The sequence below is a fragment of the Triturus cristatus genome, chromosome 8 (genome assembly GCF_964204655.1).
Source record: "Triturus cristatus chromosome 8, aTriCri1.1, whole genome shotgun sequence".
In the NCBI taxonomy this organism is placed as follows: domain Eukaryota; kingdom Metazoa; phylum Chordata; class Amphibia; order Caudata; family Salamandridae; genus Triturus; species Triturus cristatus.
Genome location: NC_140591.1, coordinates 1,543,918,815 through 1,543,942,175, shown reverse-complemented (window position 1 = coordinate 1,543,942,175; position 23,361 = coordinate 1,543,918,815). Strand labels below are relative to the sequence as shown.

Below are 23,361 nucleotides of genomic sequence, written 5' to 3'. Positions count from 1 at the left end.
AGTCCTCCTATTTAACAGCTTTTTCTATGTAACTAGTAATGCATGCTGGGAGATGGGTGTATATGTGAGACATTCAGTAGAAAACGAAGTAGCGGGCATTTTGTATGGATTGAACTGTAAAACTACTTGTTGCAGAATTGCCAGTAATGGATTATGTGTACTTTATAGTGGTCACATGCTCTATCGCAAATATGTATTTAATCTTTATCACTGGCTTCATCCAGCAGATAATGGTCTCTATTCAAACATTTGTAGATAATGTTGGTGTGAACCCAATAGTGATATTAACTCAGTTAGCTACATCTCTTGACTAGCAGTGTGCTTAAATTGAAAGCAATTAGGATATGTAAACATAACCTTAATAGGGCAGACTGTTCAGGGTAATGCTACAGTGTGAAGGAAAGTACTTGCTGAGGATGTCATGAACAGAGGTTGTTTTGAAGACTAGCACAAGTAAAATAATTTATGTGGCATCTTGCAGCAATAATGTTCAGCCACATACTGTTACCCTCTTTCATTGAGAGGTGCTGTGGCATATGTGGTGCAGGCAGCTTGTGGCCAGAGTGAAACAATGAAAAGGAATGAGTGTGCTCTTCTTTCAGATGGTTACCCTGTTTCAGATGTGGATCGTCCCTCTGTATTTCACAGTCAAGCTGCACTGGTGGAGGTTCCTGGTCATTTGGTTCATCTTCTCCTTAATCACGGCCTTCATTACTTTCCGAGCCACCCGTAAACCTCTGGTACCAACAACCCCCAGGTGAGGTAACAACATTTATGACAGAGTTCTTAATTTTTGGCAGTGATGACATTAGAGACTAATGTTAATAGGTGCAACCTCTGATATTTAAGATGAGAATGGGTGTTGCCGACTGCTGTACGTATGCGTTATTATCAGCAGGGGCTGTCAGACAGTGCATGAAGTTATTGGGGTAGGTAATCAACTCGTATCTTGTGTAGGATAAGGATCGATCTTAAAGAAAGTAGACCTCATGTATAAAGGGTATTGAGTATATAGCTTGCATCCCTTGTATGGAATATTTGTGTTTTGGTATGCAGCCAACGCACCAGGTTTTCCTCTTTTCTGGTGTGTTGTACTCTGGTGCTATCTTGCCACATTTGTGGTCGCTGAGCATTTGGGTGTAGTAAGGAGTTCCACATAATTCTTCACTCACTTATTCTTTTCAGCATATTGTCTGTCCATTAGCTCCGTTTGTCATATCCTATTGCTGTTTGGCAGTTTCTTATGCTAACAATAAGTAGCTTATTGTTTTATCCAATCAGAATGCCCATTTCAAAATCCTAGCAACTGTCTCTTAGGCATTCAGAAGTGGATGAATGAGAATTTTCCTAAGCTGGACGGAAATGCATAGGTATGCTATTTGACAGAAAGCTCTTCTTCATTGCAAAGATTAATTCTGTCTCCTTCTCTACATGTTGCAAATAATTGGGATGACCCTACTGTTTCTGCTTAAAGAGCTTCATGTGAAGTTCTCTTCAGCGTGGGAACTATTGTGCATAGGCTATTGCGATACATCTGTCTTCCAAAAGCTACAGCACATCCAAAATCTCACTGTCAGGAGATTGTTCAGCTTGAAAATATTTGACCATGTTTCTGAGGAGAGGAAGCTGATACTTGAAGCAAAGGGCATGTTTTCAAGTTTTGTGCATGATGCCATAAATACAGATTTGTTATGCACTCTATTGCTAGAGCTATTCAGTCCAGCTCCTGTCTTCTGCTGCAAGTGCTCCAAAATAAACTGTCCTGCTTCGGATGGCTCACTGTTCAATATTTATGTCCATTCTGCTGGAGGACTCAGCAAGTGCATCAATACAGAGACCCGGCACTGCCTGTTCCTACCAGAGCAATACGAGCACCCTGCAGCTCACCAGTCATCAAAGTCAGGGAACTTACTTGAGCTGCATGAGCTGTTGGCAGCTTGGCATCCCGGTAGAGAGGAGCTTTGCCAAATTCAAGCAGTTTGCCAACCTCTGAACGGACTGCACAAAATGGCAAAGAAGTATTCTAAAGGTTGAAAGCTGAATCAGAGTTAAAAGATAATGCACCTAAACCTGGCGTTCTGGGTGCATTTGGTAAAACTCTTACAGCTGGGAAGAAATTGGTTTTTAGTTCAAGTTCTCTGGGAAGCTCTTTCCAAAGTTTCAACCCAGCCACTGATAACATTTTTTATCCCACATGCTGCTGACAGAACTTCTACCAGCCACCAGCTAAATCCTTGTTAATCTCAAATATCTGTAGCTAGCAGATAATTGCAATAGCCCAATGTACCGGACCTGACCCAAGCATAAATTAGTGCATAAGAGCCATGAACTGAAATTGTTCTCAACAGGCAGTCAGTGTAAGAGGTCGAGGAAACTTAGACAAGCCTACAGCAGCAGAAAGAAACATGATTTTGTACTTTCTGTAAAAAGCAGACTCTTAACTGAAACACCACCTTCCAGTACTAGCCACTGACTTTCCTACCAGGATGACTGACCCTTCCATGCAAGTTCAAGAGAGGTCTCATCCTGACCATATAAGACCTGTTTAATCTTGAGTTCTCCATGGCCACCATGAATCTTTCTTGATGGACTTAAGTGCGGCAAAAACCTATCGTTCTCCAGAGAATTTAACGACCATGAGCTAAATAGTTGAGGTCCCTGATGTTTCCAGGGCTGCAAGTATTCTGAGTAGTAGTGGTCTGTGGTAGCAAGCTCTATGTCTGCTCTCTTTAACATATTTGAGAGGGCTTTGGTCCAAACCTGCTCTGATAGATACATGCCCATAACCTCCTGATGCAATGTCCCTTCCTGCTCTCCTCCCACATTGCTTAGCAAACACCCTGCTGGTTGACTTCTCCACTCCCTGCACAAATTCAAAGTCCTTGAAGTCTGGTGTTCTCCATCCGTATAAGCCCCATCTTCACCAACCTGTGCTCCTGATGACCTTGCATGGGCAGGAATCCTGGGTTTCGCGAAAACCGCCTAATGCTTCACCAAATTCCTCATGGAATGCCCCCCCCTTCCCCCCTACGAACAGCACAACACTTTCGGACTGCATAAAAGTACTCAAGACCCTGATCATCAACTAGAGACAGACGAGACCTCAGGGTCTTGATGCCCCCAGGGGTTATTAACCGCACTCTACAAATACCGTTTGATTGAAAGGGTCATTTCTAAATGCCTTTTCAGGTTCTGAATGTCCTCCAGAAGATCAGAAACAGCCCAAGATGTTCAGTCATCTTAGTGTCATCTACATGGCCGCGCCATGATTGACCAGCTTCATCTTCTTCGGAGCATTCACATCTGCTCTGCCATTTATAAGAGCTTATTTTTAAATGCCCATTTAAAGCCACCATGTCTCTTTTGAACAGGGAGTTTTACAAGTTTTCCTGCTGAGAAATAAGAAATAAATATGGAAAAAATGATCAGCTAGCTATCACAACCATATCCGTATGACAACATTCACTGTATCCCTGAACATTGGTGCAGTTTCTCTTTTGCATCCTTTTTCAGTGAGAGCGCATTTTAAGCATTTTCTCAGTGAAAACAAGCCTTCCGTTTTTATGAGGTGTCAATACCATTGCAATGAGGATATTTATGTTCTTGGTGTTATGAAATCCTAATACCTGTACTGTTGAAGAATTGGCAGGAGACCTGGAAAGGAATGAATCCTCATCAGGGAAAGAGAGCAAGAGCTAGTCTCTTCAGAATCTTCTCTGTAGTAAAGTAGTCCCTGCAACCTTTACAGACCCTCTTTAACCCTCCCACTAGGGGAGTTCTAAACACAAGCATCTCTGACATTTCTGCCATTTAACATTGAGGGATATACCATTTGGATTGGCCATCGAGGACTACTTATGTGTGAAAGGCTTTACAACAACTCTGTTTGCTGTGAAGGTTACCATCGAATCACTCCATGTCAGGTAGACAATTAATGACAAGATATATGTGAAAGAAGCATGTCCTAGAAGATGTGCAGCGGGCCTTTTCTTCCTTCACTTTCACAGTCTGTCGGAATATAGGATTTACACATTTTCAATTCACCGGTAAGGTATCCTTCCAATTTTTTATTTAAAGCTGTATTCTAACCTGCGAGATAAATCTTGCGTCCTTTTTAGTTCTCGCCTAGCTATTGCGTAGCAATCGCTATGCGAGACTCTAGTAAGGGGCTCCCAAAAGTGGATTGCATGGCGAGCACGCGCACAATCACGTGCATCGTGCCGCCATGCAATCCACTTTTGGGGAAGCGCTTCAGCCCACTGGCGCGTGCACTGGCGACGGGCGTGCGGTTACGCGCACAATGACGAGCAGAGGCGCCATATGGCTTTCCTCTCCCGTCCTGGTGCGCGCACATCGCACACCACTCGCCAGCCAGCCTGCTTTCACTTTTGCGGGTTTGTGTTTCTAAGTAGTTTCGTGTGATTTCCGCACCACTCGCGGGCTTACCTCCTGCTCCCCCTCTCTCTTCACGTGGCCACTCCCCTTCCTGTATGCGAGGCTCGCCGGGGCCGCGCTTGTTATTAAACCTGCCTCTACTGCTGGCTGCTTTTTCAACACACCCATGTTTAAATACAACCACGAATTCCATACAATGACTGCACCACATATCTGGATCCAAAAAGTGTTTCACAAACACAATTGCATCGTTTGCTAGCCGGAAAAGGACGTTCAAGAAACGCTGGCGCCGTGCACGTAGTTTGCAGTTTTCAGGGTTTCATATGATCCCTGCTTGCCTGACTCCGTCAAATACTCACTGCCTGACATATCCTTCCGCCTCTAGGCAAGCTCTTCCCAACACGCCTCGTCAATCAAGCAAGCAGCCCCGTAATAAAAGTGCACGAGGGACAAAACCAGAACTGCTTTCCGTTACCAGACGCTGTTCTCGGGACAACCATAACGTTTCCTGGCTGCTAACAAAACTGAGTGAAGAACAACGTGACTTCAACAACAAAGGCGGGGCCTAATTATGACACCGCCCCACTGGATGCCGAACAGGACCCGCCTTTTCAGCCCCTCTCCTAGCGCTGCAACTTTCGCTCCTTGCTGCCGCCTTTCAACTTCGTTATATCGCGTGATACAACTTAACAGCGAGCTTTAGAGGCATGACGGCAGGGCTTTAAGTGGGATGAAAAAATGAGGGGGGTCTCTCTCAAAGGGGCGTGGCCAATTTAATTAAGGGCGTGGCTTAAAAACACAAACTAAAAGTCTGTGCTTATAATAGTGTGCCGCCCGACTTGTATTTTGCTGTTTCGGTCATTGCATCTAGATATATAACTCAACAAGTAACATCGTACCTACAACAAGTCAGGACTATTGGCTTTGTCAATGGTTGTTAGTTGCATAAGATAAATAAACAGCAACTATGGCTCGTATATAATATTGAAAAAGCTTCCACCGAAACCCGGTGACATCAGGACAATGTTCCTACTCCCGAGTTTCAAAAAGACAAGGGAAAACCAGAGAGAAAATGACTCTTTAAAGGCATGAAGTAATGCCGTAACTTCTCCACTAGTGAGTAGTGTGTGAGCAGGTGCGCATTCGATGTGCCTTCTGTCACTGCAGTCCGGGAAAAACGGAACGCCTGTGCCAGGGCACAAAACAGAGCCTGATAGAGACCCGTTTGGAGGCCCCCTTTAAAACAAGCATTGGCATAGCCAATAGGTCTCGCCTTTGGGACCTTATAAGTGTTTAGCCATGCAACAGTTGCAAAACTAAATACTTATAAGGTCCCAAAAGCGAGACCTATTGGCTATGCCAATGCTTGTTTTCTATTGAATTTATTTTAAGATTCTCAATGCTATTCTATATCTTAATCCACGAGAAGTCCTAATCATAATGTATTAGCTCTTATGCATGTTAGAAAAACAGTTTGTGTTGCCATGACCAGAAATATTGCCACTTACATCTCCATCTCTTACTCTTATGGAGTCTCTAGGGTGCCTGATATGGACAGGCTTTATTCACATTCCACTAGATACAAGGCAGTGATTGTGGCAGTGCTTGTGGCTTCCAAAAGATGTATTCAAATCAGAAACTTTATGGTAGCTTTGTGGCCTACTTTTCATGCCTTTTTCGAACATCTGTCCTTGATGCATCTTTTAGGCACAATGATTTGCTTGCCCAAGAAGTCCTGCGCATTATCTATGACTCAACACTGACTCAACACTGACTCAACACTGACTCAACACTGACTCAACACTGACTCAACACTGACTCAACACTGACTCAACACTGACTCAACACTGACTCAACACTGACTCAACACTTGATTGTCCTTCAGGGATTTTAATTACGTTTCATTTGTTTATTTGTTTACTGTCTGAAGGTGTGCTCCAACCATTTTGTTTCCATATGTACTGTTTGTTTCAGCATGTTGTGAAGGACAATAAGCAGGACAATATTACCCTTATAGATATTCAGGGACCTTTAGTAACTGCTTTTGCTCCTCCATAACACCCACCTCTACTCACACAAGCGGTGTAACCTCTGTCTCTTAGCACAGTCTAAATTGTAGTTGTGATGCTGTTGAAAGGGTGTTTATTACTTAGACACATGACAGTGAAAATCTATAATCAAAATTACACCCACTACATCTTTTTATAGAGGATGTAGAGCAAAGCGTAAGAAAATCAGAGTTGTCATAAAAGCATTTTTCTTCAGAATTGCTCTTTTGCATTGATTCAAAAAAATTACCTTTTTCCTGTCACTTTTCGGTAATCTTTGGAAAGAAATGCAGAAGGGTGCCAAGTGCACCTGGGTGTCTCTAGATGTATTTTCTCTTTCTTCTGTGTCTGATGTCCTCCCAAGTGGTTAGTAACCCGGGCGTCATGATTAATGTGCTGTAGAAAGTCTTTTTTTGCTTCCCTATAGAAGCCAGACAATCTCTTTAAAGATAGAGATGCTAAGAAACTGTTGTTAGAGGTAAGTTGTATGTTGTTTCTGTTGCTTAGTTCACGGTCATTGCTGGCTAACTCCCAAGTACAATGTTCTCTTATCTGTGTCTGAAGCTGCTACTTGTTTACTCTCTGAATTTGCTTATTTCTTACAGGCTTGTGTATAAGTGGTTTCTGCTTTTATACAAGATCAGCTATGGCACTGGCATCGTGGGATACGTGGCAGTCATGTTCACACTTTTTGGCCTTAATTTAATATTCAGGTGAGTAAAAATCATGAATAAATTGATGCAATAGGAGAGCGTGTCCAAGCATTGTAGATTCTTTTTTTCTGAGATTATACTGTAAAGGGTTGGTGTTATTGGACTGGTTACCATTAAATTGTGTAATAATTTCTGAATTTCAGGGAAGGCGTTTTATCAATCATAATTTAATTCTTTTTATTTTGATTAGGTATAAAAAAAAATCAAACACTTGTACATAATAACAAATTGTCATTGGAAATTGCTATAAAAAACACCTGTGACAAAGTACAACATAAAATTACATTCTCTAGTGGAGATTTTAATCAAGGTTTTAATTGGGAGTAACCGACTCCTCTTGCGTAGTAAGAGGCCACTTTCCTATCAGTAGTTAAAACACAAGATCTAAAATATTTCCATTGTAATCCTCACGCCAGCTCCAAATTCCCATTGCATGGAATATAGAGAACAGGCACCTGGTGAAGCGCTTCTGAGATAGTGCCCCAACCTATAAAGAATATCCAGCTCCTGAGATAAGATGACCAACATGGCACTGCTATAGTATCAGAGGCCATCTCTATTAATCACAGATGATATTAATTCTTTCCTGATTTTATTGTCCTTTTTAACAGAATAGGGAAAGAGCAGTATGTCCAACTCGGGTTTAGTCCAGTACAACTTCTTATGCTCTCTTATGTCGCTTCCGTTGATTAACTAGCAATGGGAGCTGGTTTAATTTTTTCGTTTTGTTTTATGTAATCTGTGAGGTATACAGTTGAAGGTATTTATCAGTATTACATCACTGGTAAGCTTTCAGCTCATAGTCTAATTACATCTTGGAATCTTTATAGAATTACATATAAGTCAGGGGTCCTGGCTCTAACTCTGCACCCGAAGCAAAACCAGGGTGACTTCATTGTAGCCAATAGCACCCAGCCTGGGCCACTGATTTCAATTCCCTTTTTCCCATGGCCTTCAACACGAATCAGGAGTTAGTCTCCTCAATTTTTCTCCCTTTTAAGTTTTTTTATTTTCAAAGATATAGCGTGGACATATAGGCCTGACAAATCTGGTCTGCAACTGGGACAGGATGATCTTCCAAGATTGAAGGAGCAGAGAATCTAATAAATCGAGGAGACTCTCAGATTGGCTCCAGCCTCCAAGTTTAACTCCCAGAGGGTTGTAAGTACTTGATCGCTAAGCCAGTAACTTCGTTTGTTCTTTCATGTCATGTGGAATTCAATGAGGTCTGTATATCATTACAGCAGTAAAGAAGACACCGGACCAGGAGTGAAACCGCCGTATGTTTGTCTTTCTCCTCCAGAATGAACCTAGGAGTGCAACAGAAGGAGGACTTGCCTTCCTGCCGATTAGCTGAACTTCTCCTGTCTAGAGGAGCAAGTCTGATCCACTGTAAGATTGAAGGACCTGTGTGAGGACAGCTTGATGGACCAAACCAGGCCGAGAGGCACAAGTCCTCCCGGCCCAGCAGCAGGAAACCACAAACCACCAAGAGCATTGGCCAGATGGAACAGTTACTCCACCACCTTCATACAGCTAGAAGAAGAGTCTTTATCATCCCAAGCGCATTCTGTGTCTTGTGGATGCCTGTTTGCCCCTTTCTTTAGCCCGTGCATAACTAGTAGGCAACCTCTGGTGTTGGGGGTGTTGCGGAGGTTCCTGCTGCCTGTAGTAGGTCTTCCTGATTCCAGAACTGTTTATCTCCGTATCTCTCACAGTTTCGGAGACATCTGCTCTAACCTTAAATAACGGCGACAGTCTATCCTTACACTAGTACCAATGGGTAGTGGATCAGTATTCCATCAGGTACTATGCAAAGTAAGACTATCAGTTGGGCTCATACCTGTTGATGTTCTCCTACAGTTGGCATAGGACTCAGAAGAAGCAATAACAAAACTTCATGACAAGGCACAGATCATTGTGTTGACTATACACACTTATCTATTCATTGGCTCACATTTGTCCTGCTTCATCTTAGTTTTATTCAGCATCTAGGATTCCGTCAAAGTCCTTCACTCTATGAGCCTTGATACAGCCATCTTTTTCAGAGCCATCATCAACGATGCCTTTAATGCTTAGTATATCATCTCCTCCAGTACCACCTGTGAATATCTTTTGAGGCTTCTGATAGATGTAGGAATTGAAGGTTTCGTCTCAGAATTCTGCTGTACTCTTTAGCCCAGGCAAATCCCTTACTAAAAGTTCTGTTCCTCCAGAAGGCATTAATGTGCGGAGCCACATCACTAAGGAGATCCTATGTGAGGAGTCCCCTGATCGTATGAAGGAGCAGCACAAGGTGCTTTACACACTGCATTTTTCATATCTATTGGACTGGATTTACCATTGTAGACTGATTTGAAGGATCTTTCCCTTTTACCTCTTCACAATGAAGCTCACCGTCCCTGCAAGTTAGCTACACTGAATGATGTGAATTAGTTTGCTTAATGTACTGGAAAGGCTGCAAAGCTGCTGAACATGCCAACTTCTGTTTCAGCCTGCCATGGCACTGAAAAATGTGCTTATGACCCATTTCTGTTTTTGAGAGATCAAGTTCCAGCAGACTTGGTGGTAGTTTCTGAAGCAAATTGAAAGCTTCCTATATGTGTACAAGTCTTCCTGCGGAGAGTAAGGGAGTGGAACAAATTGGGAAGAAAAACAGCACACTAGCGCTTTGACCTTGAGAGCAGGAGGTTACAATGCTTATCTTTGGGATTAGATGGACAGCTTAATCTAACCAATTCCCAGGAAACTGAGGAACAAATCTCTGAAGTCTTCACAGAAGATGGTCTCAAACAATGTACTACAAACATCAATAGACTTGACAAACATTGTGGCCAGAGATGTGGACCATGTTATCCCTGTATAAACAATTTTATATCTCAGACTAACAGGGTTGAATCTGGATGCGCAGCACAAGTTTACTTGTACTTACCTTTCATAGGTAACAAACGTTATAGTGTGCAGGCTGATGATGAAACCACCCACAAGTCAAATACATTGTGATTTGTTTTCTTTGAGAAGAAATGAACACCCTCTAAGCTTTTGTACAGTTACGGGGTGCAACCAAAGCAGGCTTTTCAGAATGGTCAAGCCCTTCAGTTCCAGCATCAGCAGAGAAGCCGATGCTGAAGATAGCACTCTTGTGAAGGTCCAGCCCTCTAGCACTTGCAAAACACTTTAATTCACATGGTTTGCCTCCCATTTTCTTCTTTTCTACATACTGATGAGATGAAGTATATCCATCAGCCTCCAGTAGCGGAGATAGATTCTCGTGGGCACTGGATAGCATCCAGGACAGCAGGCTCCTCCAGCTCTACAGAATTGCAATCTGTTTTACCTGTTTAATTTGCATCAAGGTGTTCCAACACGTGCAGCAAGTAGATAATAGACAAACATCTACCGGAGGCGAACATACATAATATATTTCCTGGCAAAAACAGCAATCCCTCCAGGGTAATGCAGCCTTTACTAATCAGTGGGCCAAGTGTATATTGGGAAAAGTCTTCTCTAATTCTTTTAAAAAAAGAGTGCTTTTCAAAGTGAAAAAAAGTTTGACCTGTGCTGTACAGGAGACCTCTTTAACATAAGGTTGACTCACTCACCATGATAACAGTGCTCTCCATTTGTTACTATAGCACTTGTGAGCCTATTGGAGGGGGAAAATCCATGGGTCCTGGTTGAGTTGGAGAAGAGTATACGTATAAATATGCTGGAACTTGAAGCAATCCATCTTACTGTAAAGGCCTCCTTGCCTGTTAGCCTGCATAGATGCAAAGAAGCAACACAACTACAATGTACTGTATCGTGAACAAAACTCGACACTTGCTCCATGCAAGCTCCAATTATATGGCAATTAGAGCTGAAGCAAAGGTTACCTTGGCGCGTCATCTTCACAGAGACTAGAAAACAATGATAAACATTGTAGACTAGGAGCTCTCGGAATGACGAGTGAGATTTGCATGCATGTGCCACCAAATCCATCTTTGAAGCACTAGGCATTCCATAGATAGACTGGTTTGTGGCACCTGAAAACATGGCATGCCATATGGAGTGGGGTCACTTTGTGCTGTTTGCCTCATGTGATATTCCCCATGTCCCTAAAAAAAGTCTGTTGTAAATTTCACCCAATTACAAGTATGCAAGGTCCTAAAAAACAGTGGAAGATTTCACCTTAAAATACCACAAAAGCAGGTGGTAAAAATGTTTGGTAGTGGAAGGAATGAAAGCAAAGCTGTAAAGCAATACACAAAAATAAGACGTGCACAATGCAAAAACACAGTACATGCACTGAGCTGAAAAAATAAAATCACTCACACCTGCACAGTCGGACCTTCGTAAACAGCCTTGAACAAGTGAAGCTCTAGCAGGTTGATTGCACCAATTCACACTTTCCTTATCCATTCCGCGGTATACCACTGTAGATGCAGCACTGATGGGCCACAATATCCTGCTCTCCCAGATCCATGTTCTGCTACAACAAACCATGGAGCATGATGGTGGAAACCTGGTCCCCAATCTGACTTCAAATGGCACAGCAGCGCAGGAGAGCCAGGATTGACACAGGAGGACTGAAACCCATTAACATGAGTCAGCCTGTAATCCAGAGGATACACAGGCTCAATGTGGGCACCACACAAACCATATCTTCATAATTTCGGATACCCTGGAGCCCAACATAGGGCTCCACTGCTGTCCCCTATCCTTCCTGAAAATGCTAGCAGCACTAGAATTCTTAACAACAGCAGCACACAGCAGACAGTAGCATTGGTGCATGACTTTTCTCATCCAACCTTTAGCAAAATACTCGGTTAAGTGATGGATGTTTTGCAGATAGTGAATGAGATGCATATACCATGCCCCTTGGACACCTACAAAGCAAACATCCGTACTACAGCAGGATTACCTGACATCCGATGGTCAAATGACTGTCATGTACGCCTGGTGGACAAGAAAAAGTGCGTTTAAACCATAAAATGAAGAATGCTATTTATGTGCAAATGCTGTGTGATGTGGATCTGTGGATATACTGAACTCGTGCGTTTGGCGCTGTGGACAAAACCACAATGTCATGATCGCGATAAGAAGCAACATTGTTCATACTGAGGTAACACATAACACATCACCCTTAGGTACTGGGTAGACCAACTCTTCATCTTCAAGATGACCATGCATTATGTACAATCTCAATATCAAAACTGATTTGCATATGGCTGGGTCTGTACTTGGGTGGGGAAGTGAGCTAAAGAACGATGATGGATTCAACCCAGATCTGTGACTGGGGTGAGTGTCTGAAAAGTTTCAGCGCTCTGTCCATCATCTCCTTGTGGTTTACTTCAACCTCAATGCATGTCAGCTGTACCTTTAGAGAGTTGGTAGCCTCAATGACATCATATTCATAGATCCTTGTGAATGTCTAACAAATTATCTTTTACTGTTCACAATGATGATTCTCAGCGAAGTCAACAATTTAACAACGACATTTACTTCCATTACTACTCTCAAGTCTCTTACCTTAGATTCCTCTGACCTTGAGACCTTGTCTTCTACTCCAGACTTGTTAAGGATGGTCATAATTGTTTCTTCCCACAGCTTGAGATAGAGCTGAGATGGAAAGCTACTGCCAGTTGCCATTCTTTAGTGCTTGTGCGAGGCTAATCGATTAAATACTTCAGTAATACTTCAGTAATAATTCAGTAATGTTTTCCCATTATCTCCTACCACAAGCAATTATTATTATTTCTTTTTGTGGCATCTTCAGCATGAGATGGCTCATTAGACAGTTATTGTCTTGCCACCGCCTTAGCCAGGACCTTCAATCTTCAAGGATGGCAGTGAATTCTGTTTGTTTCGTTTCAAGGTGATTTGGCAACACAAAATTAATTAATCCACTCTCTCACACAGGAAGGAGTTATTTGTTTACTTTCGTGTTCTCCTAAGGTCCTTTTGCATATTGCGTCGACTCTTTCTGTTCTCTAGTGATTCATTTTCTCACTCCAGGAACTTCCAGTACCTGGAAATGGGCACTTACTGATGTTTTCTGCATGTGCTATTTTTTGGGTGCAGTGTTTACCACATGCGCTAAATAGGACATTCAGTATTTAACACATGCACTAAATAACATCTGTGGTGCATGATAAAAATTCATAATCTGTGTTATTGAGCATGTGTTATTTACTGAACCCTTTGGTATGGATATTTGCCTTATGTTAAAGACTGATAGTTTCTACCACCAAACTTGTAATCAAGGTCCAAGTCATAGATTATTGCAGGATTAAAAGTGTTGTTGATTTGAGTCACCCTTTTATGGTACCAGGACACACCTCTTGTGATATCCTCCTTAAGCCAGTTGTTCCACTAAAACGCCAGTAAGCTATACACAGAAGTAAAACTCTTGCAACTGAGATCTCGCCGTGAATGCAGGTCCGAACTTCAAAGCCTGAGTGGGCTGGCTCAGCCTTTCATTCTTGTGAGGTCAACAAATTACGTAACAATTTAAAGTGGGTAAAAGTAATTGTCTATACAGATGATCTTAGAACAGTGGGTTGGATAAGCATCATAAATCATTTATAACTTGATGATCTATTTTACTTGATGTTCTATTTTTTTAACAGATTGCTTTATCACCCAGTATTTCTTTGATTCGCTTACACTCGCTGCCTCAATTTCAGAATAAAGCCTGAAGATGCAATGGATTTCGGCATTTCATTGGTCTTTTACGGTCTTTATTATGGAGTGCTGGGCCGAGATTTTGCTGAAATGTGTGCTGATTACATGGCATCCACAATTGGGGTAAGTTGAAAGGGAAAGTGACTTTTCTTGGAAAACATCCTTGTCCTAAAACTGTCTCTTAATTTGGTGTGAAGTGTTTTATATATTGGTCATTTCCCACTAGTGAGGCTCAGTGTGTTGCTTTTGAGTTGCCATAACAGCCACTAGTTCCAGAGCTCTCCTAATAGATTATGCATGTATGTATTTGGTACTGCTATATCACAAAGCCAGCCATAAGACAGCAGAGCATTCTTCAAGGTTAAAGACCTGAATTAAATCCACAAGTGATAAGAGAGGTAGCAGTGTTATGGACTAATATTGCATGGTGATATGGTGTTATTTAAAGAAGTGAATCTTAAACTCTTCCTTAAATTAGCTCGGTGTTGGAGCCATGCTGATAGATGTAGAGATGTTGTTCCAGTTTCCAGGTGCATAGATGGGAAAACACCTGCTGCCTTATCTTTTTTGCACTTCTTAGTCTGGTGTTCTTGCTATAGGTGTAAGAAGAACCACCAAAGCTTGTTAGCTGGTCTGCTGGATAAGCAGGGGTGCTGGTTGTGATGGCTATGTAAATGGTGCTGCTGGATTTGAAGATGGTGCGGGCCAGCAAGAGGAGCCACTGGAGTTTCATCAGAATGGGGTGACTTGATCATATTTCTTCAGGCGCTGGATGAGAAATGCTGTGTAGAATTCCCTTAAGGGGTGCCAATATAAAGTCTGAGGGACCGTAGAGCAAGGAATTACTACCATCTAGATGCAAGAGTATGAGGGATTGAACAGCAGTTCTGACGTTTTTTTCTGGAAGAAACGGTTGCACTTTCTTTAGAAGAGAGCTTGTACCAGGCTGTTTGTGTGTTTTTTGACAGTGTGTTCCTTGACGGTGAAGTTGATGTCCATGGTGAATCTAAATGACCTTCCATTCAGTGTAAGTTGGAATTTGAAGCCCTCACGGTTCATGTCATTGAGTCCAGTTTGTACTGATTCTTTTCATTTGTTCTTGGCAAAAAAATAGGGATTATGTCTTTGTTGCCGTTGAGCTTCAGGTAGGTGCTGTACATTCCAGGCCGGTACGATGTGCAGGTAGTTTTTGAGGCTTTGAAAGTCTGAAGCAGAGGAGAGTTTCAAGTTGTGTATCCTCTTTTTTTTTATTGGTGACTCTTGATGCTGTTATCTGTAATTAGAGCACCAAGTAACTCCATGTAGAATTTGATAATGAAGAAACAATGGATTTGTGGGAGACTCCGCAGGTAAGAAGGATCTTTTGGGACCTTGTGGTGCCCCTTCTGAACAAACTGGTGATGGTTGGAAAGGTAAGAGGAGAACCAGTGAAGGACATTACCAGTGAATCCCATTCAGGACTCCAGAATGTTTATTGCTGCGTATGAGAAAGTATGGAGCCTCAAAGAGAGAAACTTCAAAATAGAATTTAAATTGTTGTTTAGGAAGCTAAAGAATAGACTGATGATCCACAAAGATGACATGCTCCGGCGGAAACTCCTACATGATGGTATGCTGTACTGGAAGACTGCTTCAGGGTTATTTAAAGGCAAAAGTGGCTTAGTGGGTAAAAGCAAGCAGTGTTTCAACCCATTGCTGAGATTGCTTTATAGGGAGGGAGTTGGTGTGTGCCACTTTGGGCATGGTTGTGAGGATGACAAGAAAAGTCTGACCTTGTTTTGCTTGGGTCCTTCTGGTGGACCAGCGTGGAATGGTCTGTTGCCAAGAGTCTTTTTGTTCTGAAGAAGTAGAGGTGCTCTCTGAGGGTCTGGCACTGTGAGCAAGAGTTGTGGTAGAAGATTTGTATTTCCTCAATATCATATGACCACACTCCGTGTTGAAGTTCACCAGACAGGTTTGCCTTCATAACTGCGTTTTCTTTGCTTTTCACATTTTGAATTATCCATGAAGGGCAGGAGCATAAATTGAAAATATGGTCCATCGCAAAAACTATCTAATAAAGCTTGGAATTGCAGTGAGCCAACTGTTTCTGTTTTCTAGTGGGTAATTTCCTCACTACAGGAACTTCCAGTGCCTGCAAATAAACACTTCCGATATTGTTGGTCCTTCAACTCTGACAGCCATGGGTAACTCATAGCATGACTCATTATAGCACAATCCAAAAGTTTCTCCTTCACCCACCAAATTCAGTCAATTCGATTTTCCCAGTGGCGGGGTGTGGAGTAAGGGGTAGAGGGAGACCTTATAATGTGGGTCACATTGTATCCTCTAAGACACTGATGGAATGGCGTGCATTCCATTCGTATCGGCTTCCTCCCAGTGGTGATTGTTTCTTGTGCCCAAGTGAGCAGCGCCAAGTGAGCAGCGCACCAGAAGTAGGATGTTGCACCAAGAGCAGTCCATTCAAGGCAGCTTGTCCATCTGTACTTTTCACCTGAGCCAGAGCTCCTCATTTTTCATGGAATTATCTTGGAGTTGAACATAGACTGCTTTTTTAATGATCTTGCCGATACATGGTAGGTTTGTGATGGGCTTGTAGTTGGCAAGGTCATTTGGGTCTTGTATAGGTTTCTATAGGCGTGAGCGTATCTGTCCTTTCTTGACAACTTATGGGAGGGTGCCTAGAGTGAGGGAGGCATTGACAATGGTGAGTAGGGTTGAACGAGCTTTGCTGAAGGATAAGAATACAACCTCATCTTCATAAGTAGCTTTGGCAGAGTTTAATATGCAGATGAGATCTGTGATAGATAAGGCTTTGATGTCTGACCATCAGGGGATCCAACTGGAAGGAGTGGACATAAGAGATGTCTCTGGCTTAATGAAAATGACCCAATTAAACTGTCTTCCTTACCTTGTATAGACCTGGAAAAGGAGTTATACTGTGTACCTGGTACGAAAGAGAAACAACTTCTGATCTATCATTTGTAGAGACTGGAAAAAGTTAAGAAATGCTCTGTGTAGTACCCGCGTGTGTATGTCAATGTTTTGGGTATGTGTGAACAGTTTCGTAGTTTCTCTGTGCAAAAGGTGGGGCCAGTAGTTTTTAACTGTGTGCAATTCCACTGGGAGGTCAGTGTAGTTGGGCATGGTCTGCAGAGATCTGCAGCTCTGCTTTTGTCACTAAATAGGAAGTAGCATTCTGATTGTGATGGAGGGAACTGGGTAAGTATGCAGGCAAGTCATGATAGTTTGAATCTAGTCTCGAAGTGACCATTCTCTCTCCTTTCCCTGGTGCAAATTGATATGTTTCTAGATATGACGAATATATGCAATGGGGTTCAGGCAATAAAGTACTGCACTTGGCAACATAAATAATGGGAATAGTTATATGAATTTCTTTGTGGTGCACCGAACCTGAAGCACAACCCCTCTCTACTTTAAATTGAAAGCAACTTTCAAAATAACATTGGTTATTGGTGGTTCAGCACTCACAATAATGGTAACAACTAATCTATTGAGTATGTTAAAATTAAATTTCCTTCCATTCACACCAGTAATATTCTTGAAAACATAGTCTGAGATGAAATCAATACATGTAGCAAAGATGTCTGTATTCATATCATTCTTTATTAATTTTCTTCATAAAAATGATCCATTGCACAGTAGTCACAGTAGCCAACGCGTTTCGTCCTACTCTGACTTCTTCAGGGATGAAATTTATGTGCTAGACATCTCTAGATCAAGAAGAGGTAAAATAGAGAATATTCAGTTTCGTGTCTTCCCGTTTGGTATGGCAATTAAAGTTTGTGTGCTCCACGGGAAAAATACGTTTCTTGCCATCTGCTCGTGGTGTTTGGGTTTTACATTTATGAAAGGAAAGGCCACCAAAGGAAGGGTTAAGAACAGTTCTTGGCATTAGATTTCTTTTTTTGTCTGTTATTGAAATTTTTAACACAATTTCCCCTACACCTAATCTGTGGCATCGAGTGTAGACCTACGACATTGCTGGTCATGTCGCATACAGTATTTGTCTATCACAGAAGGATGTTTACACTGATGCTTGACTTTAAAGGATTAATATGCAGATGTCATAATGGCTGGGCTCCTGAGTCTGTGTACTCTGAAGCTGACGTGCATCAGGTCAGTTCTCTGAAATTCACACATTTCTCCAAACCGCTTTAAGGAGCACATTAAACCCTATCTATCATAAACACAGCTTGTCGCAAGTCGATTTAGAATCCGATGTACATGGTTGCAAATTTATTTTAATTGATAAATGTTAAACAAAACTTTACATATTTATTTAATAGGATACCAACACTTCTGTCCGGTAAGCTATCTGGATTGTATTTTCCTTGGATAATGGGGTGTTTCTGTGATTACATGGCCTGTTTTTCCTCAAATGGCCGCCTGTAAATATTGCAAACACAAAGAGCTGATGGATGGAGTGCTGGAACTTTTCAAACACTCACCCCCAGTCACAGATCTGGGTTGAATCCATCATTCTTTAGCTCACTTTGCCACCCCAGTTCAGACACAGCTATATGCAAATCAGTCTTGACCCTGTGCCTCATGGGAACAGTCCAGCCCGAACTGCCAAGCCATGTCTTCCCTGGACCGGGAACAAGCATCCTGGGACCGGAATTGTTCCCATGAGGCACAGGGTCAAGACTGATTTGCATATAGTTGTGTCTGAACTGGGGTGGCAAAATGAGCTAAAGAATGATGATGGATTCAACCCAGATCTGTGACTGGGGATAAGTGTTTGAAAAGTTTCAGCACACGGTCCATCATCTCCTTGTGTTCGCCTGTAAATATTGCCTGCAGGATCAATGACAAAACGATATAAAGAGTTACATAGATTTCGAAACCACAGACATGTATGTTACTCTGAAGACTGATTTTGCATTGGTGATCTCTTCTTGTTTAGTCCCGACTCCTCATCAACTCCAATGCTTTTCTGGTGTGCTTGCCAAGTTAGATGTACTTTATGGATACTTTTGTTATATAGCATCATTTAGTCCCCTGTCAAGCCTCCCCCACCCCCACTAAGTAGGAACTTGCTTGTGTGCTGCTTAATCTTTCATCATTTGTTGCGTGTGACGCAATGGCGTTTACTCAAGTGTGGCGTACTGCAGCGTTCATCTCTGCATCCCATTCTTTTTCATTTGTGTCTGGGCCCCTTGACTGATCTTCGTGTCGGATTAATCTACCATTTTATATATGAGCTGCGATCTTCAAACAATCCTTATTGAGCATGATGGGGATCTGGGCACTGCAGACTCTAGAGTGATGTCTGAATTTTCTCAGACTTAACCCAGCCAAGAGGACAGGCTTATTTCAAAATCTCCTAAATGCCTTGACCCTAAACTATTAGCTTAATATTTTTACCAACGCTGTATTGTGATTACGAAGGCCAGGAATTTGGAATGATTTTACAATCCTATCTTTCCATTGGATAGCAGATTTCAGTTACCACCAAGCCTTCATAGATCACTAAAGGATCCTCCTTAGAATGTTCCCTTTTGTCTTTCTCAGAAATTGATAGTTACTCCTCAATCTAGTCTTACCTAGATTTCTGTGACCCTATCCGTCTGTCTATCCATGCATGGCACCCGTATGGTCCGAGACTGGCACCAATAGAGTATAGCTCTTGGATTGTGTCCCTGGGTTCACACCTCCTTCCAACCTCCACACTAGCAACTTATGTCAACATATCGAAAAGCTAACAATGCACTACAGAAAAAAGAACATAACAAAGACTTTATACGTTCATAGTTGGTTTTCAGAACCGCAACACCACACCTTCCTAGGAAGGACTTGGATAAACTGCAACATTATTAAAAGCGCTTCTAGGTCCTTTTTTGGCCTGAAGAGGTTCCGTCGTCTCACCAGCACACTCGTATCACCAGCACACTCGTATCACCAACACTCTCCAACAGCTGCATTGGCTTCCGGTAGCAAGCAGATAATTTATAGAACCATTTACTTGATGCACTATGTTTATCAGAGTACATCCATGAAGATACTAAGGCTTTGTTCTGTTTCTAAGCTGTTTCTATGGACTTTTTTTTAAAACTTGAATTGCCAAGTTTTTAGCCAAATAAAAATCTTTGAGCCAAAAAGCATTCCCCTCCTAGTGACTTGAAATTTAGTTTTCCTTTACTGGTAAAAGTGCCCAAGTGCAGATATATAAAAAGAACATGGTGTTAAAGCTTTCCAGGTGCAGGATGTTTTGGTTTGAAACTCCGTTCCTTTACATATCTGCAGCGAAATATGCATTTTGAATTTACTGTAAGCTTGCTGATTCACTTTGTAATTTGCCTTCTGGAGGTAATTTTCAAATGTTGAGGTTTCCCTCGTTCATAGTGCAAAGGTGTATGTCTGGCTTTATAAACCTTCTCCCTCCCTCAAATTAAAATTACTTGTGAGGAAGGATGAAGCTATACCATGCATGGCTTTAAACGAAAGGGAAGCAATTTGCATTATGCATTGAGATTGGCAGCCATCCAGCTTACTGTCTGTACAATGATGTCTGTGTATCATGGAAGATTTTAGAGCATCTGTGCTGCAAGATGTATACTCGTATCAAAGAGAAAAACAAGTTTATTAGATGATTTCCACCTGTAGGTTGTAGCAGGGGCCCTGCTTACTGAAGCCCAGTGACCTTCATATCAGAGACATGGCTTCCTGGAAGCGGGGTGTACCGTCTTTTTCCTTACATTGAGCAACTGGATTGTGTAGAGCTGACTGTGATGAACATAGCAAGTCTCGCACTGAAGTTGATTTGTACCTTCTAGGTTGGGTGTAAAGCTATTGAGAGGGAACCTGATAGGGGAAAGGAAACTAGATGCTTTCATTCTTAGCAAGGTAACTATAAAACGGGAGAAGTACCATCAAGTGTCTAATAGAAAATGCTATGTTAAATGTGTTTATAGGAGAGGTGTGAGCAGTGGGAACAAATTCAAAGATCTGGTATAATCTTCATATTGATTATGACTAGCTCAAGACTGAAGGCTGTCTCTAAGAAAGATGGTGTTAAATGAGGATAGGGACACACTACCCACTGGCTGGGAAGGGCTAGCGGTTGGGACAAAGGGTGCAGGTAGAGAGTAAGAGAATAACCTATCTAGAGCAGTGTCTGTGTTTCTCTGGAGTGAAATGGCATACGATTAATTAGGCAGAAAGATTATAGATATTGGCGGTCGTTTCAACACTAGCCCATCAAGGATGTCCTCCCCAAATCCATAGCAGACCTTCACATGTCCTCCCATCTCTGCAGTCTATTGACATCGCTCTTTACTGAAAAATTAAAGGGAGAGTAATGACTGCGTTAGAGCCAAGGCCTCTGAGTCGAGGTAGACTTTGTTCTCTTAAAATGGTCTTTCAATTGTGAGTAGTCCCCATTTTTTGTGGGTGTTGCTTTTTACATGTTTACACAGTGTTTTAATTTTAAGCAGTGGGCCTTTAGAACATGGGAAAAGAAACTTTTTAAAAATAAAAAAGAACTCTTAACAAAAAAATGTGTGTGTTTCCGATGTCTAGCGTAGCTACCAAGAATCCCATTAAACGTATGATCCTGGGAAGAATATCCTTAATGAAAAACTATTGTTACAGGTGAGTTGCTTTTCACCCATCCCCTTCAGCAGGCTGTTAGATGCACATTCTTTGGAAAAATACTGATTCTACAAGTGGAAACAGAAAATTGAGAGTTGGAGGAAGCAGGGATTGAGAGTTGACGTCCTTCTAAGGAGACTCTGCATGGAATAGTTCCACATAGAAAGTTGATTCCTTCCGTTAAATGAAAAACACAACTTGCCCGCCAAAGAGAAGGCAGTCTGATTCTCAGGTGCATCTTTCCCTTCTTCCATGCTTTTTGTATTGGAACCCATGTACAGGATGAAGCTGCCTTTTCTCCTAATGTTCTCCTATGTGGCATTGTTATATCTATTTGTATGGGGCACCAATCACCTGTGAGGGTATCCAGGTGCTTCGCGTGTGTGTAGGCTGCTGTCTCCCAGGTGCGATTATTCAAAGAGCCAAGCCTTCAGCTTCTTGTGGAACTCAAGAAGCGATGAGGGGGCTCTGAATCCATTCTAAAACTCAGAAACTAGGTATTTGGGTTGCATTTGACTGGAAATAGATGTGTAAAATCTCTGAAAACTGATGGTGGTTCTGTTTGGAGTTTGCTTTGCTTGCTGGAATATTCATTGATGTATTTTTTCCATGTGAATTCTGGGTTTATTTTTATGACTTCAACTAAATTTCATAATAAGATTTCTCAATCCTAACTGCTTCCGAATCAGCATCTGCATGCAGTTATGAGTGACGTACTACTAAGCTTCAGTAACGTTCTCTGCTCGTCCTATTTCTATAGAGGACTAGGCTTCACTGTTGGTGGTGTGGCTCAAAAGAGAAAACTTAGTGAAATTTGCCTGTTAAAGCTTGTGGCGCACACAACCTATGTCCTAGATTTTGTCGCTCGCCGTGCTCTGCTCAAAACAATCATTTGCCAGTGTAACAGGAAATAAAGGCAGCCTTACAAGAGTAAAACATTGCAGTGTGTGCTGCAAAGCATAGCTGCAGAGTTTCATTGGTTTTATGCGTTTAAGCTAGAAACATACCTCAGTTTTTTCAGTGACAAACGCACACAACACACAACATGCCCCCCCCCACCCGCTTTGATAACAGAAAAGTAATGGTTACATGTAGGAGAGTAGGATCTGCACTTATGTTGCCCCCACTTTTTTTCTGACGTTAACACTGGTTTCTGGCTATAGTCTGGATGGGTCCATGCTAATCAGGGCCCCAGTCTCTCTGTTCTCTCTAAACAACTTGGAGTGCATATTAGATGCACTAGTGATTGGATACGGTGGTACCTTATGAGCCCCTAGTATATGGTACCTTAGGTACCAAGGGCATAGGTACTTCACAGGCCTACCAGGGGCTGAAGCATGTATTATGCCACGCCTGGGAAGCAGACTAAATCTGACACCACAGGCCTGCTACTGCAGCCTGGGTGAGGTAGTGTTAGCACTCCTCACTGAGGTATAGGTTCCTATATCTCACCTTCCACACACATATAAACCTATCAGTCACCCCTAAGGCAGGCCCTATCAATCCTGAGGGCAGGGTGCTTGGTTTACAATGTGAGGGGGTGCCTCTGCCTGAGCAGGGCCCCTCTGCAGCTCTCAGAGTCCATTCTCTGTGGGTGTTTGTGAATGCGGTCAAACCATATACTCTTAAGTGCATTATAACCTAGCGGTAAATGCTTACTGGAATGACTGCATCAAAACATGTCGTGTTTGGTGTCAAACAACTTGGAATCATACCCCCACACCAGTAACTGGTGTGGGAGTATGATCCCACCCTTCTAGAGGGGACGACATGTACCTACTGTGGAACCACAGTAGAAATCTGAAAGAGCCCTGGCATCACAAAATGGATGCCACCAGCACAGACACTAGCAATCATTCATGAAAATCTGAAAAAATATATTCAAAACATTGATAATGCTAAGTGATTTAATTCACACTCTG

The 23,361-nt window shown here is 42.2% G+C and overlaps 1 protein-coding gene across 2 annotated transcripts in view; it reads left to right on the top strand.

Moving 5' to 3' along the window:
* The window catches only part of RNF121 (ring finger protein 121), a 326,737-nt gene that overhangs the window by 231,393 nt on the left and 71,983 nt on the right, over nucleotides 1–23,361 (top strand). For both annotated transcript variants that reach the window (XM_085623428.1, XM_085623429.1), the window contains exons 4-6: nucleotides 603–757; nucleotides 7,049–7,156; nucleotides 13,825–13,945. In XM_085623428.1, coding sequence (XP_085479554.1) covers nucleotides 603–757; nucleotides 7,049–7,156; nucleotides 13,825–13,945 — 384 coding nt within the window. The remainder of the gene's footprint in view (nucleotides 1–602; nucleotides 758–7,048; nucleotides 7,157–13,824; nucleotides 13,946–23,361) is intronic.